The sequence below is a fragment of the Epinephelus lanceolatus genome, chromosome 2 (genome assembly GCF_041903045.1).
Source record: "Epinephelus lanceolatus isolate andai-2023 chromosome 2, ASM4190304v1, whole genome shotgun sequence".
Taxonomy (NCBI): domain Eukaryota; kingdom Metazoa; phylum Chordata; class Actinopteri; order Perciformes; family Serranidae; genus Epinephelus; species Epinephelus lanceolatus.
In genome coordinates, this window is record NC_135735.1 from 47,193,851 (window position 1) to 47,212,291 (window position 18,441).

Consider the following 18,441-nt stretch of genomic DNA (forward strand, 5'->3'; position numbering starts at 1 on the left):
AAAAACAAATGCTGTCATCTCCCTGGTGAGGACAGGCTCCTTTTCCTTTGAAGCAAACCAGAAATACAAAACACATCACATCTACTGCTCCTAGACAACAGGAGTTTTGTGCAGCCACTGGAAAAGCTTCTAGTATTTGATATAAAGTCAGGGATAAAGAAATGTATTTATATGGAAATTATTTGGGTTATTTCTTTAAAGGGTTTCATGTGTAACAATGGACAAGGGAAATGTAAATGTGTCTTGTATTGTGAACAGTGGATGCATTTATATGCAAAACCTCAAAAGAATACATCCAACGCGACACAAAGTTTGGGATGAAAGCAGCAAAAAAAAAAAAGATAGCAACAGAGAAAACTAAACCTGCATCATTCTGAAAATGTCAAACAAAATGGGGTCTCTTCAAAATGCCAACTGAAGCAGGGAGAGCAGAGCAGGGGTGAACTTTATGTTTTAAACATGCAACTCCACCAAATCCTGTCCTTTTTCTAAGATTTTGTTTTTTATTTATTTATATTTTTAAGAGGCTGGTTAGACTTCATTGTGTGAGAACAACGGGCATAACTTGAGCCAATCGTTGCCTGTTGCCATGACAACAGGGCCTTAGCATCTTCTAAAATAAGACCAAGGCGGGAAAGATTAGAGGAAGCTGCTGGGGCAACCCCCCAGACAGACAGAGGAGGGATCGGCTAGCATCGCACACAAGAAACATCAGCAAACGGAGGAAAATAGAGATCCCATATGAGAGAGCAGAGCAGGGAAAAAATCATTTCAGCTGAGAGGCAAACAGAAGCATCTGCTACCTTCATCTCCTTCATTCACATCTAATTAGAAACACAACAGGCTGTTGGGTGATTATCTGATGGAAATGAAAGTGAGAAAATAACAATACACCAGTGTGCTGTGTTGTCATGACACTACAATTTTACTGATAGAAAGTTGATACTATTGCAATCACTGTGAGAAAGAAATGTAACGTGCAGGCTTAATCCAGACTTTCCTCCCAAAAATTGTCACAGTGGGTCATTTATAAATTAATTGTAAATATTACTCTACCAAAGCAAGAATTCTTAGGGTGAAGGTTAGGGTGGATTGTAAGGTGTACAAAGTGAATGACAAATGCAAATGCAAATCTTCCGGGGTTCTGGGATAAAGACGTTAATAGTATTGAATATATGCGTAAGCACCATTGATGGTTGCTGAGTGAATGTGTGCCTAAACCACAGGTGACTTATCTATAATAGCTTACATTAGTGATGATTGATTGATTAGCCCTTGCAAATCAGCTCATATTCAACAAAAATATTTCAACTCCACGCAATTATTTTAAAACATTACTTATTTTCGCAATTAAAGTCCCACTGCAAAATGAGGTATAAGTTTTCATGCATGTCCTAACTGAACTGAAGTTTTATGAGTGGAATGGTATTACAGTACAGTGCAACTGACAGGAATATTAACAGACCCGAACTTAATGCCAAGGTAGTGAGTAGAATATGCCCAGAATGTATTGGCTGTTTGCTAGCTAATGCAAGGTATGTATGCTAGCTAACATTTTGACTGGAATTTAGCATTGCAAGAAGAATAGTATGAATAGCTATTCATAAAATTATCCTTTTCGTAACACTTTACAAATCTGTAACAATTGACAGTGATATAGCCTTGTACACTGCTTAATCAAACCACATGCAGAAGTAATACTAGAACCGGGAGTTCCCTGTAACATCAATAGAATTTAAATAAACTATGTGGGTCACCCTGCAGCATCTGGTAACTAAAATGATACATAAACAACTCCAGAAGTATGCCTTAAATGTTGCCTAAGCAAAGACCTGGAGTCATAGACATTAGTCAGAGGCTAAAAAAAAACAGTGCATCTATGTCTATGTTTTTTTGATTACTAATTGGCGCTGCCCTTGTATTACCACTCTGGTTGTCAGAAAAGATTAAGCTCCTGCTGCTTAACTGAGGTGGCCAAGTTTATCCAGATCATCTTCACCTCTATTTGGAGGTAAAACAGACAGTGAGAACACCGCAATGTTGTAATAATCCCTCCTTGTACAGGAAAACTGTGTGTCCACCTACGGTAAGATCTGAAGCAGGAAGTGTGTCTGTAAACTCTGAGCTCTGAGGTTAAGCCTCCTTGGTAATAATGAGGCAGGGAAGAGCAGCTCCTCAACTTTCCCCCGTTATATTTCTCTATTTCTCCTGCTGGCATGAAGCCTGCGACCAATCAGTGACAAGCTCGCCTCTCTGACATTTAGGTGCCACTGATATCTTTCACAGCCTTGAAACTGACTTTTACATTATCATGACAACATTCATGAGATGAAAGTGCACTAGACAATTGAACACTCTCCTATGCCCACAGTAACATGGGTGTTAACAACCAATTAGCTGCCAGCATTAATTGAGAAGAGGAAGGAGGTGGTTTAAGTTCTCCTCACTCATTGTGCTCATTAGTATGAAAGGACAGCTATCAGCAGAAAGCAAAGACTACAGCAGTAAACGACCTGGTCACATGACCGTCACCAACACACGCACACACACACACACACACAAACACACACACACACACACACACTCACACACACACACAATTGCCAACTACTCAAGATATGGACAGAGAAGCAAAAAGGTGTGACACACAGACTTTTTCCACTGGAAAATTAGCTGGTGCTGATTGCAGCAGGTCCAATCTAGTTGAAACCCTTATATACATACACACAGTGTGTCCTTGGTGTATGTATTTGTGTGTTTTATGCAGTTTAATAAATCAGTTATGCCTGTCTTGTCAAAAATGTCTCTACGTGACAGTAATCCAGTGGAAAACACTGCTAATTAGGCTATACACAGAAATGTTTGGAAGTGGGATGAGTGTGTGTGTGTGTGTGTGTGTGTGTGTGTGTGTGTGTGAGACAGAGAAAGTATAATAAACAAGAACACTGTAATGGAGGCTGTCAAATCAGCACTTGGAGACTCAGGAGGCCTTTTTACATGTTGTGAAAGAGCACAATTCAGTAGAGGAAATTAGATTTCTATCACTTAGATCAGACAGTTCCACCAAGTGTTGCTTTGCTGTACAGTCATACTTATCCGAAAATGACTTTGTAAGGTTATAAGCTTCCTATTGCACTTAATAGCGCCTGATGCATTAAGAGGTGCAGAATATGATAAAAACAAAAACAAAAAAAACGTGTTACTGCTGTTACTCTGCTCCTCTGCAAACTCCATCCATTACATCCATCCATTTTTATCCGCTTATGTCGCGGGGGCGGCAGGTCAAGCAAAGCACCTCGGATGTCCGTCTCCCCAGCGACACTTTCCAGCTCCTCCTGGGGGACCTCAAGGTGTTCCCAGGCCAGATGAGATATGCAATCCCTCCAGCAAGTTCTGGGTCTGCCCCGGGGCCTATTAACAGTGGGATGTGCCCGGGACACTTGGGAGGCACACAGGAGGCATCCTGATCAGACACCCGAACCACCTCAACTGACCCTTTTCAACATGAAGGAGCCGCAGCTCTACTCCAAGCTCCCTCCAGATGTCTGTGCTTCTCACTCTATCTCAAAGGCTGAGTCCAGCACCCCACGGAGGAAACTCATTTCGGCTGCTTGTATCCATGATCTCATTCTTTCAGTCACAAAGTTCATGATAGGTGAGGGTTGGGACCAGGAGTCGCGTTAACCGGATATTCTCGGTCATTGACCGTTTTTTTACAACAATGACCGGAAAATCTGAAGGCCGTCGGTCATTTTGACTGGTTGCAATTACCACCCCTGCCCACTTGGCAGCGGAGTGCACAGTCAGTGGTTTAAGTGGCTGCCGTTTTCACACTGCAGAGAAAAAGTCATTCATCCGCTTTATAAGCTGTCTATCATAGCGTTGTTAACATAACGGCCTGGACACACCAGATGCAGCAGTGCCACAGAAGTGGCACTTGACTGTCCACACAGGCAGCGCATTTCTCCTGCGCTCTCCGCGCTGGTTAAACATTGACTCCACTCGTCTGTTCCCGTCAGTACTCGTTTTTTCACATCAACAGGCCATTTTAAACATGGGTAAGTCCATATTTTAAACGTTTTTTATAACGTAATAAGTTAATGACAATTTGTCATTGCATGGGCATGTAGCCTATTGAGCGTGCTGGATTAACACTGAATGAATAGGGCATATTGTTCTGACCATTTTATTTATGTAGTTATGTCTGTAGGCTCGATGACACAAAATTAAAATTGTAATGAAGTGATTAGGGTATTGAAAAATGTGTTCGTTATGCACTGTTGTGTTATTTTAAATTATAAACATGGTATTCCCTCACGTTCCTCAGTGCATGCTGTTGTTATTTTATTTTGAAAATTGGCCGGATTCTCTTGTCTTTTCTGTGTCCGACTTCCTGTTTGGTACGATCCGCTCTATCCAGCTTGACAGAAGCGATCGCGGCTCGCGTGAAAAATAGACCAGAGGCCGAACTGAAGCGCTGCGGTGTGTGGATGTCTGTTCATCTTTTCGTTCATGTCCTTATTAATGCACACTTTATAAATTGCTTGTTGAATTTATTAAAAACAAACAAATGAAAACTAAATGTCTTTGAATATCTCTATTATCATTTAAAAGCGAAAATTTAAATGACCGCATGCTGACCGTAAATGCATCACTGCAGATGCCGCACCCAACCGCCAATCCATCTCGTGCTCAATTTTACCCACACTTGTGAACAAGACCCCGAGATACTTGACCTCCTTTGCTTGAGGCAGTTACTCTCTCCCAACCCAGAGGGGGCAATCCACCATTTTCCAGCAGAGAACCATGGCCTCAGATTTGGAGGTGCTGACTCTCATCCCAACCACTTTACACCCAGCTGCAAACCACCCCAGTGCATGCTGGAGGTCACGGTGCACGCTCTGCAAACGGTTGAGCCTTTTAATGTGGATATTTAAAAGCTGCATAAATCGTGTGTGTGTCTGCAACTTGCAACAAAGAACCTTAACTGAGTGTCATCTCAATTTTGAATTTGGTCATAAAATATCTGTGCTTTTGATCGATATCTGAGCCCCATTTTAAAGTCATATTTTGATGCCCAATGCATCCCTGTATACAGAAAGCCAGCATACAGTCAACTAACTTAGCTAAATAACAAAGCGCCACAGCTAGAAACAAAGACATGCAATGATTGACGCTTCATTGCGTCATTCAAGTACAAATGACAGGCGTGAGTTTTTAGCTTCATGTCTCTGTCCTCCTGAAAATGACTTGTAGCCTGTTGCCCTGTCACTTGTAGTGTGAGCACAGCGTTTGCATAGGTAATATTTCTCCAGTAAAGAGTAGTTCCGATGCTGTTGAGTGAGGCCTGGATATTTTTCACTGCTTAAGTAAAATAGCAATATGTGGTACATGAAATTTCAAAGACTCATATCTTAAAACCTGACAAATAAAACCGAAACTATCAGCTTGAGTAGAGACCACTAGAGTGTAATTTGGCTCAAAGTTAATAAACAACTTCTACCAACTGAAAGGAAGAAAAAGTATTCAACACAAATTCCATTTCACACTTCCAGCATGATATATATATTGACTAATGAACCTGACTCAATCTCACTGGAGGCTGACACATTGCACATGTGTGACTCATCCGGCCTGATTTAGCTGCATCCAGCTGTTTGTTCAAGGTGTACGTGGGCAGAGAAGTGGTGACAGTAATAATAACAGAGAGCAGAAGCCAAACACCTGCTCTGTACTGAGCTGTACTCTGCAGCTGAAACAGTGGCAGCCAGATTGAAACTTAAAACTGTAGCTGCAGTGCATTCAGGTTTCCTGCTCTTATAGGCAGTGTTAGGCAAATACATTCTGTGATTCTGAAGGTCAGAGCCCAAATCACTGAATCATCTTCTTTGAAACAAATTACATTTAAAAGATAATGTTGCCGTTGTGCCATATTACTTTTTTCTTTTTATAGTAAATAAATCTCATGAAAAGACCCAGTGAGTGTATGTACTTACAAGTATTGTGTGTGTGTGTATATCAAAGCCTCATATAGCATGTTCCTTTGTGCCACCGGGCTCCATTGTTTTCTACAAACTACATATACAATTGAACGTCTAGTCTCTTTTACTAGCCCTGTGTGGCTACCCATTTTGACAGATGAAGGCCTGTATCAATTAGACGCCTGGTGTGGTTGCCAAGCAGTTTTTTTTTATAGAAGTTCTTTGGATGAATAAATATATAATATATTGTGTGGTTAGATTCTCCATAATTCAATCGTTCAGTTCATTTTACTGAAACTAGTATGAGCAGCAGTGGAGACAGTAATTCTTTGAGATTCACCAGCCTGGTAAACAAGAGAGATGAAAAAAGTGGTGAGTCCCTACCTCTGAAATGGTCATATAGTCAGGATTTGTATCCATTCCTCAATTACCTGGTAAGTTTTTCATATTCCATCACAAGAACCCAACAGGTTTTTCATTAAAATTTATCCAAGTTGTGAGTATTGTTTTAACAGGATAGGCATCGTCCGTCGGAGCGAGAGCAAATGAATGCTTTATAATTGATATGATACTCGAAGCCTAATTTTTATATACAAGTAATATTTATACTGATGTAAATAAACAACTTGATCGTATTTCCCATCTTTGCTGAGGAAGAGTTTTGTGTGAAAGTAATTGAAAGCCTGTCTCAGAGAGACGACTGTTGAGCTCAGTGATTTAAGCAAATAATAGCCCGGGCTATTAGGTGAAGTTTTACAGCATGTAATACATATATTTGTAAGCTGTTTTTAAAGATTACATCTTCAGTAGGAACCAATGGGCTTGAAGCTGTGTTGTGTTGAGCGATGGAGTAACACAACATTTTTTAGTTGTATGCTCAGTACTTCCCAAACACATGGATTTTTGCTAATTATTGAGTGTAGGTGAGTGACAGCAGAACTCCTTTCTGTAGTTGTGTAAGAGTTTGTAAACAGATGTTTTGATATAGTTTTGCTGTTGTTAAACACAGTCCCCTTTTTTGGATTCTTCGTTCACCATCGAGGCATGCGAGAAAAATATTTTCTTCATGAATTTAAGGTGATGTGGTGAATAACAAATGCAAATCCCCATTTTGGGGCTTAAGTATTTCTTTAAAGACTCCCATAGAAATTAGTTAATTCATCTAAAGGGCTTTTTTCATTAACATAAAACACCCAAAACAAAGCTGCTGAGGATCAGTCCTGCCAATGAATGCTTCTTAGACAACAAAAGCACCTGCGGGTTAAAAAGCCTTCTGTATGTATTTAGAGCGACAAACACACACACAGACACAGACAGACAGACAGACAGACACACACACACACACACAAATGTCTTACCTTCATAAGAACCGACTCGCTGAGCTTTTCTCTGTTGACAATCTTTATGGCAACTTTCTGACATGTGACACAGTGGATGCCCAGCTTCACCAGACCTGAAACACAGATATCAAATAAAATTCATATCAAGTCATTTCTTCAAAGTTTGTCTGAGTCACACTGAGAGAACAAGGGACACTCAAAATGTTCTGAAAACCACTTGATTTGACAGAGGTTATCATGGCAGGAGGGAGGAATGAAAAGAAGAGCTGTGGATCTGAATTAATGACATCACATTCAAGGCTACCTGTCGTCCTCTGGGACAGCAGCCACTGCTGCAACCCAAAAATGATTCAGCAACTTTAAATCAACCCTGAAGTGTGTACATAAAAAAATTTGACATTTTTAAAGATAAAACAGACAACATAGATGAAGATAGAGTCCTCTATGGCCATGGAGGTTCAGTCTTGACTCTTGGAAAGAGTTGGTGTGAAAAAACAATCTCAGCTCAAGTTCTTAGCTTTTTCTGAGCTTTATCAGTGAACAGAGCTAACTCAGGTGTCATCACGTGACCTAGGTTTGGACCTTAAAAGGGAACACCTAAATTAAGAATTCTAACATGCTGGGTGCGTTGGTAAATCCAGTTTGACACTCCACCCTACAATAAGAGCGTTGTTTATCAAAGAAAATAAAGCATTCTATTTCTACATAAATGAACGAACGATTAAGATAATCACACATTCACTCCACTTGATGCTCTACTGCGCCGTCTCCCCAGACAGAGTGCCCAGAGTACGCTCTGCCATTCTGAGTGTGGTGTTCTGAATTTACGAACGGTCCAGTTTGTGCCAGAGTGTGTTCAGGCACTTGGAATGAGTGTTTCTGAACACACCCATTTGTTCTGTTGCCTTGGAAAGTTCAGTCAATATCTGTAATCATGAGCTACCCTCTCTCGGAGCCAGAACCCAGAGCAGTAGGTCTCAAACTTGTGATGTCATAGGGTATAAAATCTGGAGCTCCATAGGCAATGAATGAGAGACTGCTTTTGTGGAGCCACAGACTGTTTGTTTTCTTTTTTATACTCAAATGAGCTTTATTCTATTGTTGAGTTCTCAGGTCCAGAGTTGTTCATGTTCATTCATATTTTTGGACTGTCTTATGGGCCTTTTCCACTGTTACTCTTCGCCACGCCGTCATGCAAAGCTACAAGACCCACCTCTGTCTGCAGGAGACCAGAGAGAAAAGTTTTTTAAAAGTACTTTTGTAGCTTCGAACTGAATCTCTGTCATTTGGAGTTTCTCTCCTGCGTGACTTTAAATATCTGCTTTATTTTACTGATTCATGTTTGCTATCAGCCATATCAGAAGTTGTGTAAAGTTGTGGCACATTTCCTTATTTTGATGCTTTGTAATAAAAGTTTTTACATAACATAATAACAGGGGACTTTTATTGTGAAGAATCTGAAGGAAATGACATGTTCATCACTGAATAAGTGGAGCATTGTTAGCAGCTTTTCATCAATAGAGGCAAGTCTAATGATACTGCAGGGAGGAAGAGTAAAAGCAGAAACAGCCACAGTGAGATGCTGATGAAGAACTGCAGACAACAGGCTCTTACTGTATCTCTGCAAACAGCTGAACTCAAACAGGTTAACTTCTTCTTCTTTACCTGCCCTGCTGTGTGATGGAAAAACACATGCAGCAAAAATAACAGGGACTTAAGCTGTGGATCAGCCCACTGCTTTTAAACATCATCAAAAAAACTACACAAGTGACGAAGCTTTGTGTGTGTAGGGCTTTTTGAAGTTTAATGATTTAGACCATAATGGAACCGCTATGGAGAAATGTTATAAAGGAAAAGCACCTCTAAAACTCACTAATTAAAACATTACATCTTATTTGTTTAGGTGCATAGTTACAGCACATAACTCCTCACTGCAATGATGTCCTCATCAACGCTCAACAAGAAAATGAACAAATGTATTTGTCTAAATATCTGATTATTCCTTTAACAAACAGGTCCTTATTTTGTACTAGCAGGCACATGAACATACATAGGCTACCTTTAACTACTGTGCCCCTCCAATAGCCAGGTCAATTATAATTAAAAACTTTAAGTCTTTAATGTAACTATTACTACTGCCAATATTATATCTGAGTTTCAGGACTGATACCAAAACTATACTTGTTAAATTGGGATACTGTTGGAACACTGTGTGTGCCAGACCTGTATACCAGTATTTAAAACAATATACTGTATATAAATATATATATAGACACCAAAATTTACAAAAATCATAAATGAAAATACTTTAAAGCATTAAGAAACCAGACATTTCTCTGTCGTTCTAATCTCGTTAAAGATAGCTGAAGGACAGGGTGTGATTAGTGATGCTTGTTTGCACGCATGTTGTTTGCATTCACTGTATGTGTCTGGTTTAAATCCCTGGAACTCTCCCAGCTATATGTTGCTTGTCAGTTCACTGAGCATAAACCAGGTGGATAAAAAATGCCATCCACTTGCATTCTGCAACTCCTGAGTCTCTTTTTATTATGTACTTCTAAGAACTCGCCTGATGTGACTCTTTCGCCATAACAGAAATGTCAACACATGGTATTTTTATCTTATTACAGCCACAATGGCTCCATCCATCTCAATCAAAGCTCTGACACCAGGGAGTATGTTTTACTTTGTACTGAGGGTCTGCAGACCGTAGTGGAAATGCCACTGCGCATATGCACCTCTTCATTACCTCACGCTGCATATATATTTCACAGGAGATGAGTGTCTCACTATTTGAAAGGTGATTTCCCTACGGGGTCTCACAAGGAAACAAGTAGATCCATAAGCAGCAGGGGTATTTGGGCCAATATGGCAGCCTGGGGGCTCTTTTAAGTCTCCAGTCAGAACAGAAATGGCATCCTGGGCGACATTCACTGGGTCTCATTGATCTTGATGTCAGAGCAGCTCGAAGACGGCTATAACTGCTTACCACAACACAGGACTAAGAAAGCCCTGTAAGATTGCTCTGTATGGAGGTGTGTGAACCGGTGTGTTTGAGGCACACACATACATTCACCCCTACAAGTTATGAGAGGAGGTGTAGAGGTGTACTGAAGGATGGATTGAGTGAAGCAGGGTCAGGGAGAAAAATCGCAAAGCCAGAGCGAGCAAGAAGGTGGAAAGCAGGAAATAAAAGAAAATTAGGAAACATAGACAAAGGTGGCTGAAATTTAAAGGCATGGTTCAGATTTTTTTTAAGTGGGGCTGTATGGGGTACTAATCCATAGCCAGTATATTACCTACGGTAGACGTCAGTAAGAACACCCCCAGTTTGGAGAAGCAGGCTGGAGTCCAACACTGAAACTAAGCAATGTACTGCTGTGGAGGGGTCAGCAACAAAATGTATTTTAGCCACCTAAAAAAAGTTCCACGTAAAAAAAATCTATTAAAAAAATCTAAAACAGTTTAATTGTACACTATAGATGGTGTTTTCATTGTAAACTGACAGCCTGCTCCCACTAGTCAGCAATTAGCATACATACATAGCATCCCCATCTATGAATAGCCAGTGACCACCATATACAGAGGTGATAATTACTATGAATAGGCACATCCTGTCAACCTCCAAACATGGTGCAAACAAAGAGAGAGAGAGAGAGAGAAAAAAAAACTTTTCTGAGGTTGAGACTGAAGTTATTTTGGGTGAAGTGGAATTGAGTAATGGATGCCGTTAACTCTGTGTCCTCTGTTGTAACAACCATCCAATGAGTTAAACAAAATGGTGCTATGTGCAAAAATGCAAAAAAACACACAAGTACTCCCACACACAAAAAAACAATTGCTACAGGAGAAGGCTCCTCCCATTTACAGCTGCAGACGAGCGTATTGCTTGCATCATCGGAAAGAGCTCTCTGTCAGGGGAGACAGCAACATATCTCCACAGGAGCAGTCAACAGCAAGCTCAGAAGGTAAGGTGATGTACATGCTATATTAAGTGTTAAATCACTGTAGATTCTGACAGCCATCACTGACAGTGTCAGTAATGTGGTTCTCACAGTCTCACCACTCAAACAGAAGATAAATTCGTGGAGTTCTCTCTCCTGATTGAATCAAGTGGGAATGGGATGCCAGAAATGTAGAAAACACATGTATTAAGTCAATTTAGATAACTCAGTTACATTTCTGAGAAACCTTATCTGAAGCTTAAATCTGCTATATGCCAACTAATTTAGCTAAATGTGTTACATTTCTAAACCTCTGCCATGTTTAACTTGCCTGTTTCAAAGGCATCTGTGTATTGTGAACATAACAGAGCACAATACAAATTAAAATTGTAATTTCTAATAATGACAAGCAATATTTATGTATATTTCTTATTTACACAAGCACTACGAGCAGTCAGAGGCAGGTGTAGATTTTGTCAGTACCATAGACTGTATAAAAATAGTACCTAGGTCAGTAACTAGGGAAAGATTGGAGCTACAAATATTTTGATGAATGCCGAAATACACAGACATTTCCTTCTGCAAACAGTTTACAAACAAATTTGTCCTGCTCGCATTTTATGAAAGACACCCAGTGAGTCTGGAGGCAGAGCGGTGAAGTGGTAGTGCTGAAATGCAGGGCTTTATCTGTGTTTTCTAAAAAGCATGTTTATAAATAAATTTGTCATAGCAAAATTAAAATGACTACCAGGTCAGGAATCAATTCCTGAATGTGACTGTAGATACTCTAAGCATGTTATTTAAGTGATGTTATGTTCCACTCCTGTTTGCACACACTGTACCTCTGAGAAAGAAAAGGTATTTAAGGTGTATGTTACAGCTTCATGGGCCCAATGAGAGCTATAAGGATGACTTATGTACACTAAAAAACATTTGTGCTGCAATAATCTTCTGTGTAGCTTTTCTGTTCTCATGATGACTCCTCTGAAGACTGAATGTGAGAGTTCTGTCTAAATGCACTGCTATATGTTTTTGATTCAAAACAAAAGTAGAAAAGTCATAACAGCGGTTTATACCTGACATTTGTCATAGTGCTTCCCAGTTTTTAGAATCATTAAGTAGCTCAAAACGAGGCCCTCCAGTAATAATCTGTGACTATTTCACATCAAGAACAGCTACTTTTTTCTCCCTGCTTCATTACTACAACTCTGAAGGATGACTTCATCAAAGCTCTTATAACTGCTGTCTAAAACAACAGTGTCCATTCTTGACTGTTGGTTGGTGTTTTACACATCTGACAGGCAAAGAACGATAAAATATAGAAATTAAACAAAAGCAGATACAGATCCTGAAAATTCACCTGCCACCTAAAGGGTGTATTCTGCATGTGTATGAATACCAATAATAATGTTTTCATGAAATTGTTCAATTAGTTTCAAGGTCATTTCTGATATTCTGGTAAAATATAAATTGTGAATCAGTGAGTGTTTTCAACAACTATCTTTATATAAATATATTCAAGAGCATGTGACAATAATGGAATGTCAGTAATTCTGATACATCATACATGTTATTACTGCTTTGTAAAACTAAGGTGGCAGTTGAGCGCTCTGTCATTTGTTAATGAATACATTTATATGCTCTGATTCACATGTACACTGTGGTCCTCTGCAGTTTCCTAATGAAGTACTCTTTCTATCTTACTAGTCACTATGTTGATAATGAGGGGAGGTGACATGCAATAGACCCGTGTTCTGGACACAAACAGGGGAGGTTCCATGTACGGATGCCCTCAACACCTCTTGTTCTTTTACTCTTCATTTTGTTGTCTTTCTTTGGGAGTAAAAGTTAGCCGCGGCAGGACACCAATGTTTTGTCCTCAGACAAACATGAAGAAGAAGAAGGAGAGGGATGAGGAGAGCAAAAAGAAGAGGTGGAAGAAGAAGAAGAAGAGAAGGAGAAGGTGAAGACTGAGGAGAAGAAAAAGAAGGAGATGAAGATGGAGGAGGGCAAAGAGAAGATGAAGGAGGAAAAGAAAAAGGACAAGAAAAGGGAGAAGTAGAGGGAGACAGAGACGGAACAGAAGAAGAAGAAGAAGAAAAAGAAGGTTGTTTTCATTATCAGTTGTCATAAAATATAATATATATAAAATGTCAGAAAATAGTTAAAAAATTGGCAACAATCCAGAATCCAAAGATACTCCATTTACAACAACAATAACATTACAAGAGTGAAGCTGCCAAACTCATCTCATTAATCAGTGTTTCCAGAAAAATGACTAATTAATAACCAGTTATATAAAAATGGTAAACACATTAACTGACTTTCAGCAGTGGACATAACATCATCACTTTCACATAACAGAGGTATTGTTTTAGTTTTAAATTCACTATGAGGAAGTGTCAGGGTCTAAATGCTTGAGAACAAAGGAGTGCTGTATTTTCAGTGTCAGACTGATGTGGAGCCGGGCAGGGACTGGGTGGTTAGCATGAGCAGTGAACCCACTCCTGCGGAGCAAAGAAATAAATGCCACCTGCAAAACAACAACCACCAGCACTGTTTGACTGAAAGGTAAACCTAGGAGCTCTGAGCACCACAGAAGGGTAAAAAATCTGCAGCAAGTCTTTCAGAAGGCAAATTAAACCTATGTGCTGCCACTGGAAGCCACAACAGACTCAACAACTCAGTTTCATTGATTTCTCTCCCCTCAATATATGTGCTCCTCTCTGCTGAATCAGATCAATAATCTCCAGGACTTCTGAACTCCACAGACTGGCAGCAGGGACTCAGCCTCTGGTCCTCTGCAACTCCCTCTTCTTCAAACCTCCCATGTTCCCTCTCTGTGCCTTTGGGCTTCATGGAAGAATTACTTTCAAAGTCCCAATTAAGCTGCTTTAATGAATAAATTCTACATTTACCTCCTACTGTGAGCACAAAAAAAAAATTAAAGATAGGAGGCTAATAAGCCAAAAACTGTGTACACTGCAACTCTGGTGCAGTGTTTGGTTTCTGATTAAGATGTTGACGACACCCAATGAGGCACATGGCTCTTGTCATGTTAATAAACCTTCTACTTACCAAACTGAAAATTGTAGACTTCTTAAAAACAAGGTGCAAACATTTATAAATATGGCTGTGTAATAAACCTCCTGTGTCACTGTATCCAGGAAACTCCCATGGCTCTGTGTTGAATATTCCGAACATTAAAGCAAGTAAAAACACAAGGTCTAATAAAGGCCTTAAAGTGATTTTTCCCACCTCATTTGAGCCTTTTGGAAATGAAGCAGAGGCTTTTTGTTCTCTTGTAGTATCAGCTAATTGGAACCAACACACCAGCTGATAATTATGTTGAAGGACTGACCACAGGCACAACCGCTCCCTGAGCAGGTTGAACGAATTATCAAAGCCAGCTGGAAGGCATTAATAAGATGGCATTAATGGCAAAATAAACACGGTGAATGAATGCAACCACTCTCTTTTTCAAATTAAATAAAGGCTGTAGACAACACTGATATGGCTGAGATCTGTCTTTAATAAGCGTTTCAGTCATTTTGCAACTAAAAGGCAGAACTATTGCTTTCATCCATCCATCCATCCATCCATTTTTTAAATTTCTTATCCAGAGTTCACCCTGTGTCTGTTATTGCACATGTATCTGCCTTCAAAAACCTTTACATTTTGCTTAAGCATAGTACTTATTCAGAAAAAAGGATGTGTACCATCTTTGTTTTAAGTATTTGCAATTTGAGAGACAAGACTTGTTCTTGACAAGTCCCCCTCATATGACCACATATATCGTTTGTTCCTACCCTTCATTAGGAGCCACAGGAGTCATATCTAAAAGACAGGATAGCTCGAATATGATCGTTAACAGCTGCAGTTTTAAACATGTGAATCGGTCGCAGTTGCACCAAAACTACTTGATTAGGTTTATAAACTAGAATTGTCGCCTTGCAGTTGTATGCCTCCACAAACCAGTCAATGTGCAGTTACAATTTACATTCATGTCTGTGAAAACATGGATGCTTCACACACATCAGTTTCAAGGTGGACATCCCAGATAAGTGTCACCAATTCAGTATCTGACCAAATGTCTCCCCTTCTGTTCTATTATCACATTAAATAATGGCCAGAAAAAGGTTGTTACAGAACATTATGACGTCACAGTGAAGTTGACCATTGCCCTTTTGGATACAATGTCATCATGCATCATTTCATTCTGTTATTTGTGTAAATTCTCCTCCTCCTCTGCATAATTAGCAGAGTTATAGCCAAAAACATGGTTTGTGAGGTCACAGTGACCTTTGACCTTCGGCCACTAAATTTTAACCAGTTCATTGTTGAGTCCAAGTGGACACTTGTGTCAAATTTGAGGAAACTGCCTGGAGGCAATCTTGAGATCACAAGCATGGGACAGATGTTACATCAGCATGTTTGTTACTAACCTAACGTGACGTGACACATGTCATTTGACATATGACACATGCGTCTCGTGACATACTATGTTATGTATAGGGCTGTAGTCAACCAAAGAAAATCTTGGTCGACTAAAGTCGCACATAATCTTCAACTAATTGATTACTCGTGGGAAAAAAAAAATCTGCACGTTATTTTTACTTCTGCAGTCGTGTGTCTGTGTAGTCACACCTCCAAAACTCTAGTCGGCGGTGGAGGACTGTGTTAAGTGCTATAAAGTTTAGTTAAAATCAAACTTTATTTATAAAGTTGATTCCAAACACACATTAAACATGGCTTAATAGAGGGAATTTCAAACACAAGTATGCAAATTGGCTTCACTATAAATTGCAGAACTGACAGATAAACACTTCTTCATCTGGACATATTTACCCCACCAATACAACATGCTAATGTTATTAGTGCAAGACTATGGCATTTTACATGGTATACATTAGCCTAGCATCGAGCGGAGATTTCCTCTGCTCATATGAAGCCAGGATAAATCCCGAAGTATAAATCACTGAAGGATAAATCACACACATGACTTAAAATGATATTTTAGTGGAGGCTTTACTGTCTTCACAATTTATAGTTTCTTATCTGTGAAATAAAAGTAAATACAACCTTCGTTTCCACTGAGGGAAATGGTTTCAGCTTACAGAAACAACAGACAGGAGGTCGGCGTCACCGTGACCCTGAGCGTGAGGGTGGGCGAGTTCAACTTTGTCAACAACGGGGGTGTTTTGAAAACGCCCATTTTCACAGGTAACTTAGCCTGTCCCCCGCCGCAGGAAATAATGGATTAATCCTGGAAAGCTGTTGATGGAGCACTTTTCTCCTTATGAAAGGAACACAGCAATTATTTGACTAATGAGAATTTGGTCGGACGAGAGCATAGCGACCAAATAATCGACTAGTCGACGAGGAGACTACAGCCCTAGTTATGTAGTTAAAGTAACTCAATTTTGACTTTTGGTTTCACGCTGGGCATGAACAAATATCTCTCTGGGTCAAAGTCCTGTGTTTTTTGACCCACCTGTTCACCCGACCTCCCTACGCTGACTTTCCTGCTCTTTACATCTTGTCACGTCTTTCTCCTTTGTACCCATCATAATTACTACAGCCACCAAAGGTCGCTGTCTAACAGTAAATATGGGTCATAATAAGCTGCTTGTAAAAAGGACCTATGTGGTCTTATTTAGAGGGAGGACAGTCTTGTTTTTGTGGCGAGGCAGAAGAACCTTCTAGATTTTTAAAGATCCATCTTTCAGAGAAACAGAGTTGAATGTAACAAACCGGTGCTGGGTTCATTCAGGACTGCTGTAGCTCTTTCCCACAGCAGGAACTTACTGTAAAAGACTACTCAGCTGACTGGCATTGCATTATACAATAACAATAATAGTTTTAAACTCCATGCTATAGGTTGTTAAGCTTCTAAAACAGAAAAGGACCCTTGTTTCTTTATTACATACACATCAAACATACAGAGACAAACACTTTCACACCTAAGTGTAATTTAAAGTTCCCACTTTACCTAAGATGTTTTCTGTGGAAGGAACCTGGAGCATTTACAAGAAATCCAAACAGGCAAAGAGAGGAACATGCAAACTCTACACAAGAGTGGAACATAAAAGGAAACACCCAAATCTGATTGGCTGCCAAAGGCTGATTTCCATAAAAAAAAAAGATTTAACAGAGGTAAACCTTTCTCGATTGAGAGGCTTGTTGGGTCCACACAGACAGGTTGAGTTCCTGCAGTCACTCAGCTCTGCTGATGTGACTTCCTGTGTCTGTTGAACGTTTTGTTCACTTTATATACACATTTACAGCTAGTGGATGAGAATGTTTCTGGTCCAGCAGGAGTAAAAACTGTACCTGGACATTTGGGAATGTGTAATTTTGGAAGAGACAGCTGCAACAACGTTTTGTCCTTCAGACTCCAACAAATGACATGTGATACTGTGACATGGATTCTGAAGGGAACAGCAGTGTTGAACTTTCCAGGAAAATTCTAAAAATGTAGAAACTTTCTGCTATAATGTGACAAGTGTCTGGAGACAGACGATAAATGTGCTTAACATACTGAATGCTCTGAATGTTTTGAAGTGTTTTCTTCCCAGTGCAGAGAGCTGGCTGCCCACTGCGATCACGATACAACTTACAGATCCTGTTGAATTATGCACAATACATAAGCAGTCAATAGTAATTAATGTAGACAAGTCAGGTGCTGTTCGGTGACCTTTAGCAGTCACACACTTTCTCACACTTTCACCCCCACATGTGACAAACAGTGATTTCAAAGTCAGGTTTGCTTCTAATCACTTGTCATGCTTTAGTCTTTTTCTAACTCATACATTAACTCGTATATTAATTCAATGATCAGCGATCCAATATTATCAATGCAAAGTGAAAACATTGATCCATATCATCTTTAGGTTATGCCTTTATTTTGAATTTCTATGTCACTGTCAAACAGCAGCAGGCCGATAATAGCAAGCAGCCAAGAGAAAGAGGATGAGGATAACGCAATGTACCTGGGAACAAATCAGCAGGGTGGAAATATTTTGGAAAATATTTTATTTGAATAGTTTAAGAAAGGAGAGCATGAATGTTTACTGCTCACTTTGGGAACACTATTTAACAAAGGATAAATCTTATAGGGACATTTAAGATGTTTTGAAGTGGGGTTGTACGAGGTACAAGTTTGTGCTTCTCAAA

The 18,441-nt window shown here is 39.7% G+C and overlaps 1 protein-coding gene across 10 annotated transcripts in view; it reads right to left on the reverse strand.

Moving 5' to 3' along the window:
* LOC117258502 (serine/threonine-protein kinase BRSK2-like) overlaps nucleotides 1-18,441 on the reverse strand; it is a 218,365-nt gene that overhangs the window by 114,499 nt on the left and 85,425 nt on the right. For all 10 annotated transcript variants that reach the window (XM_078162083.1, XM_078162080.1, XM_033629509.2 and 7 more), the window contains exon 2: nucleotides 7,340-7,434. In XM_078162083.1, coding sequence (XP_078018209.1) covers nucleotides 7,340-7,434 — 95 coding nt within the window. The remainder of the gene's footprint in view (nucleotides 1-7,339; nucleotides 7,435-18,441) is intronic.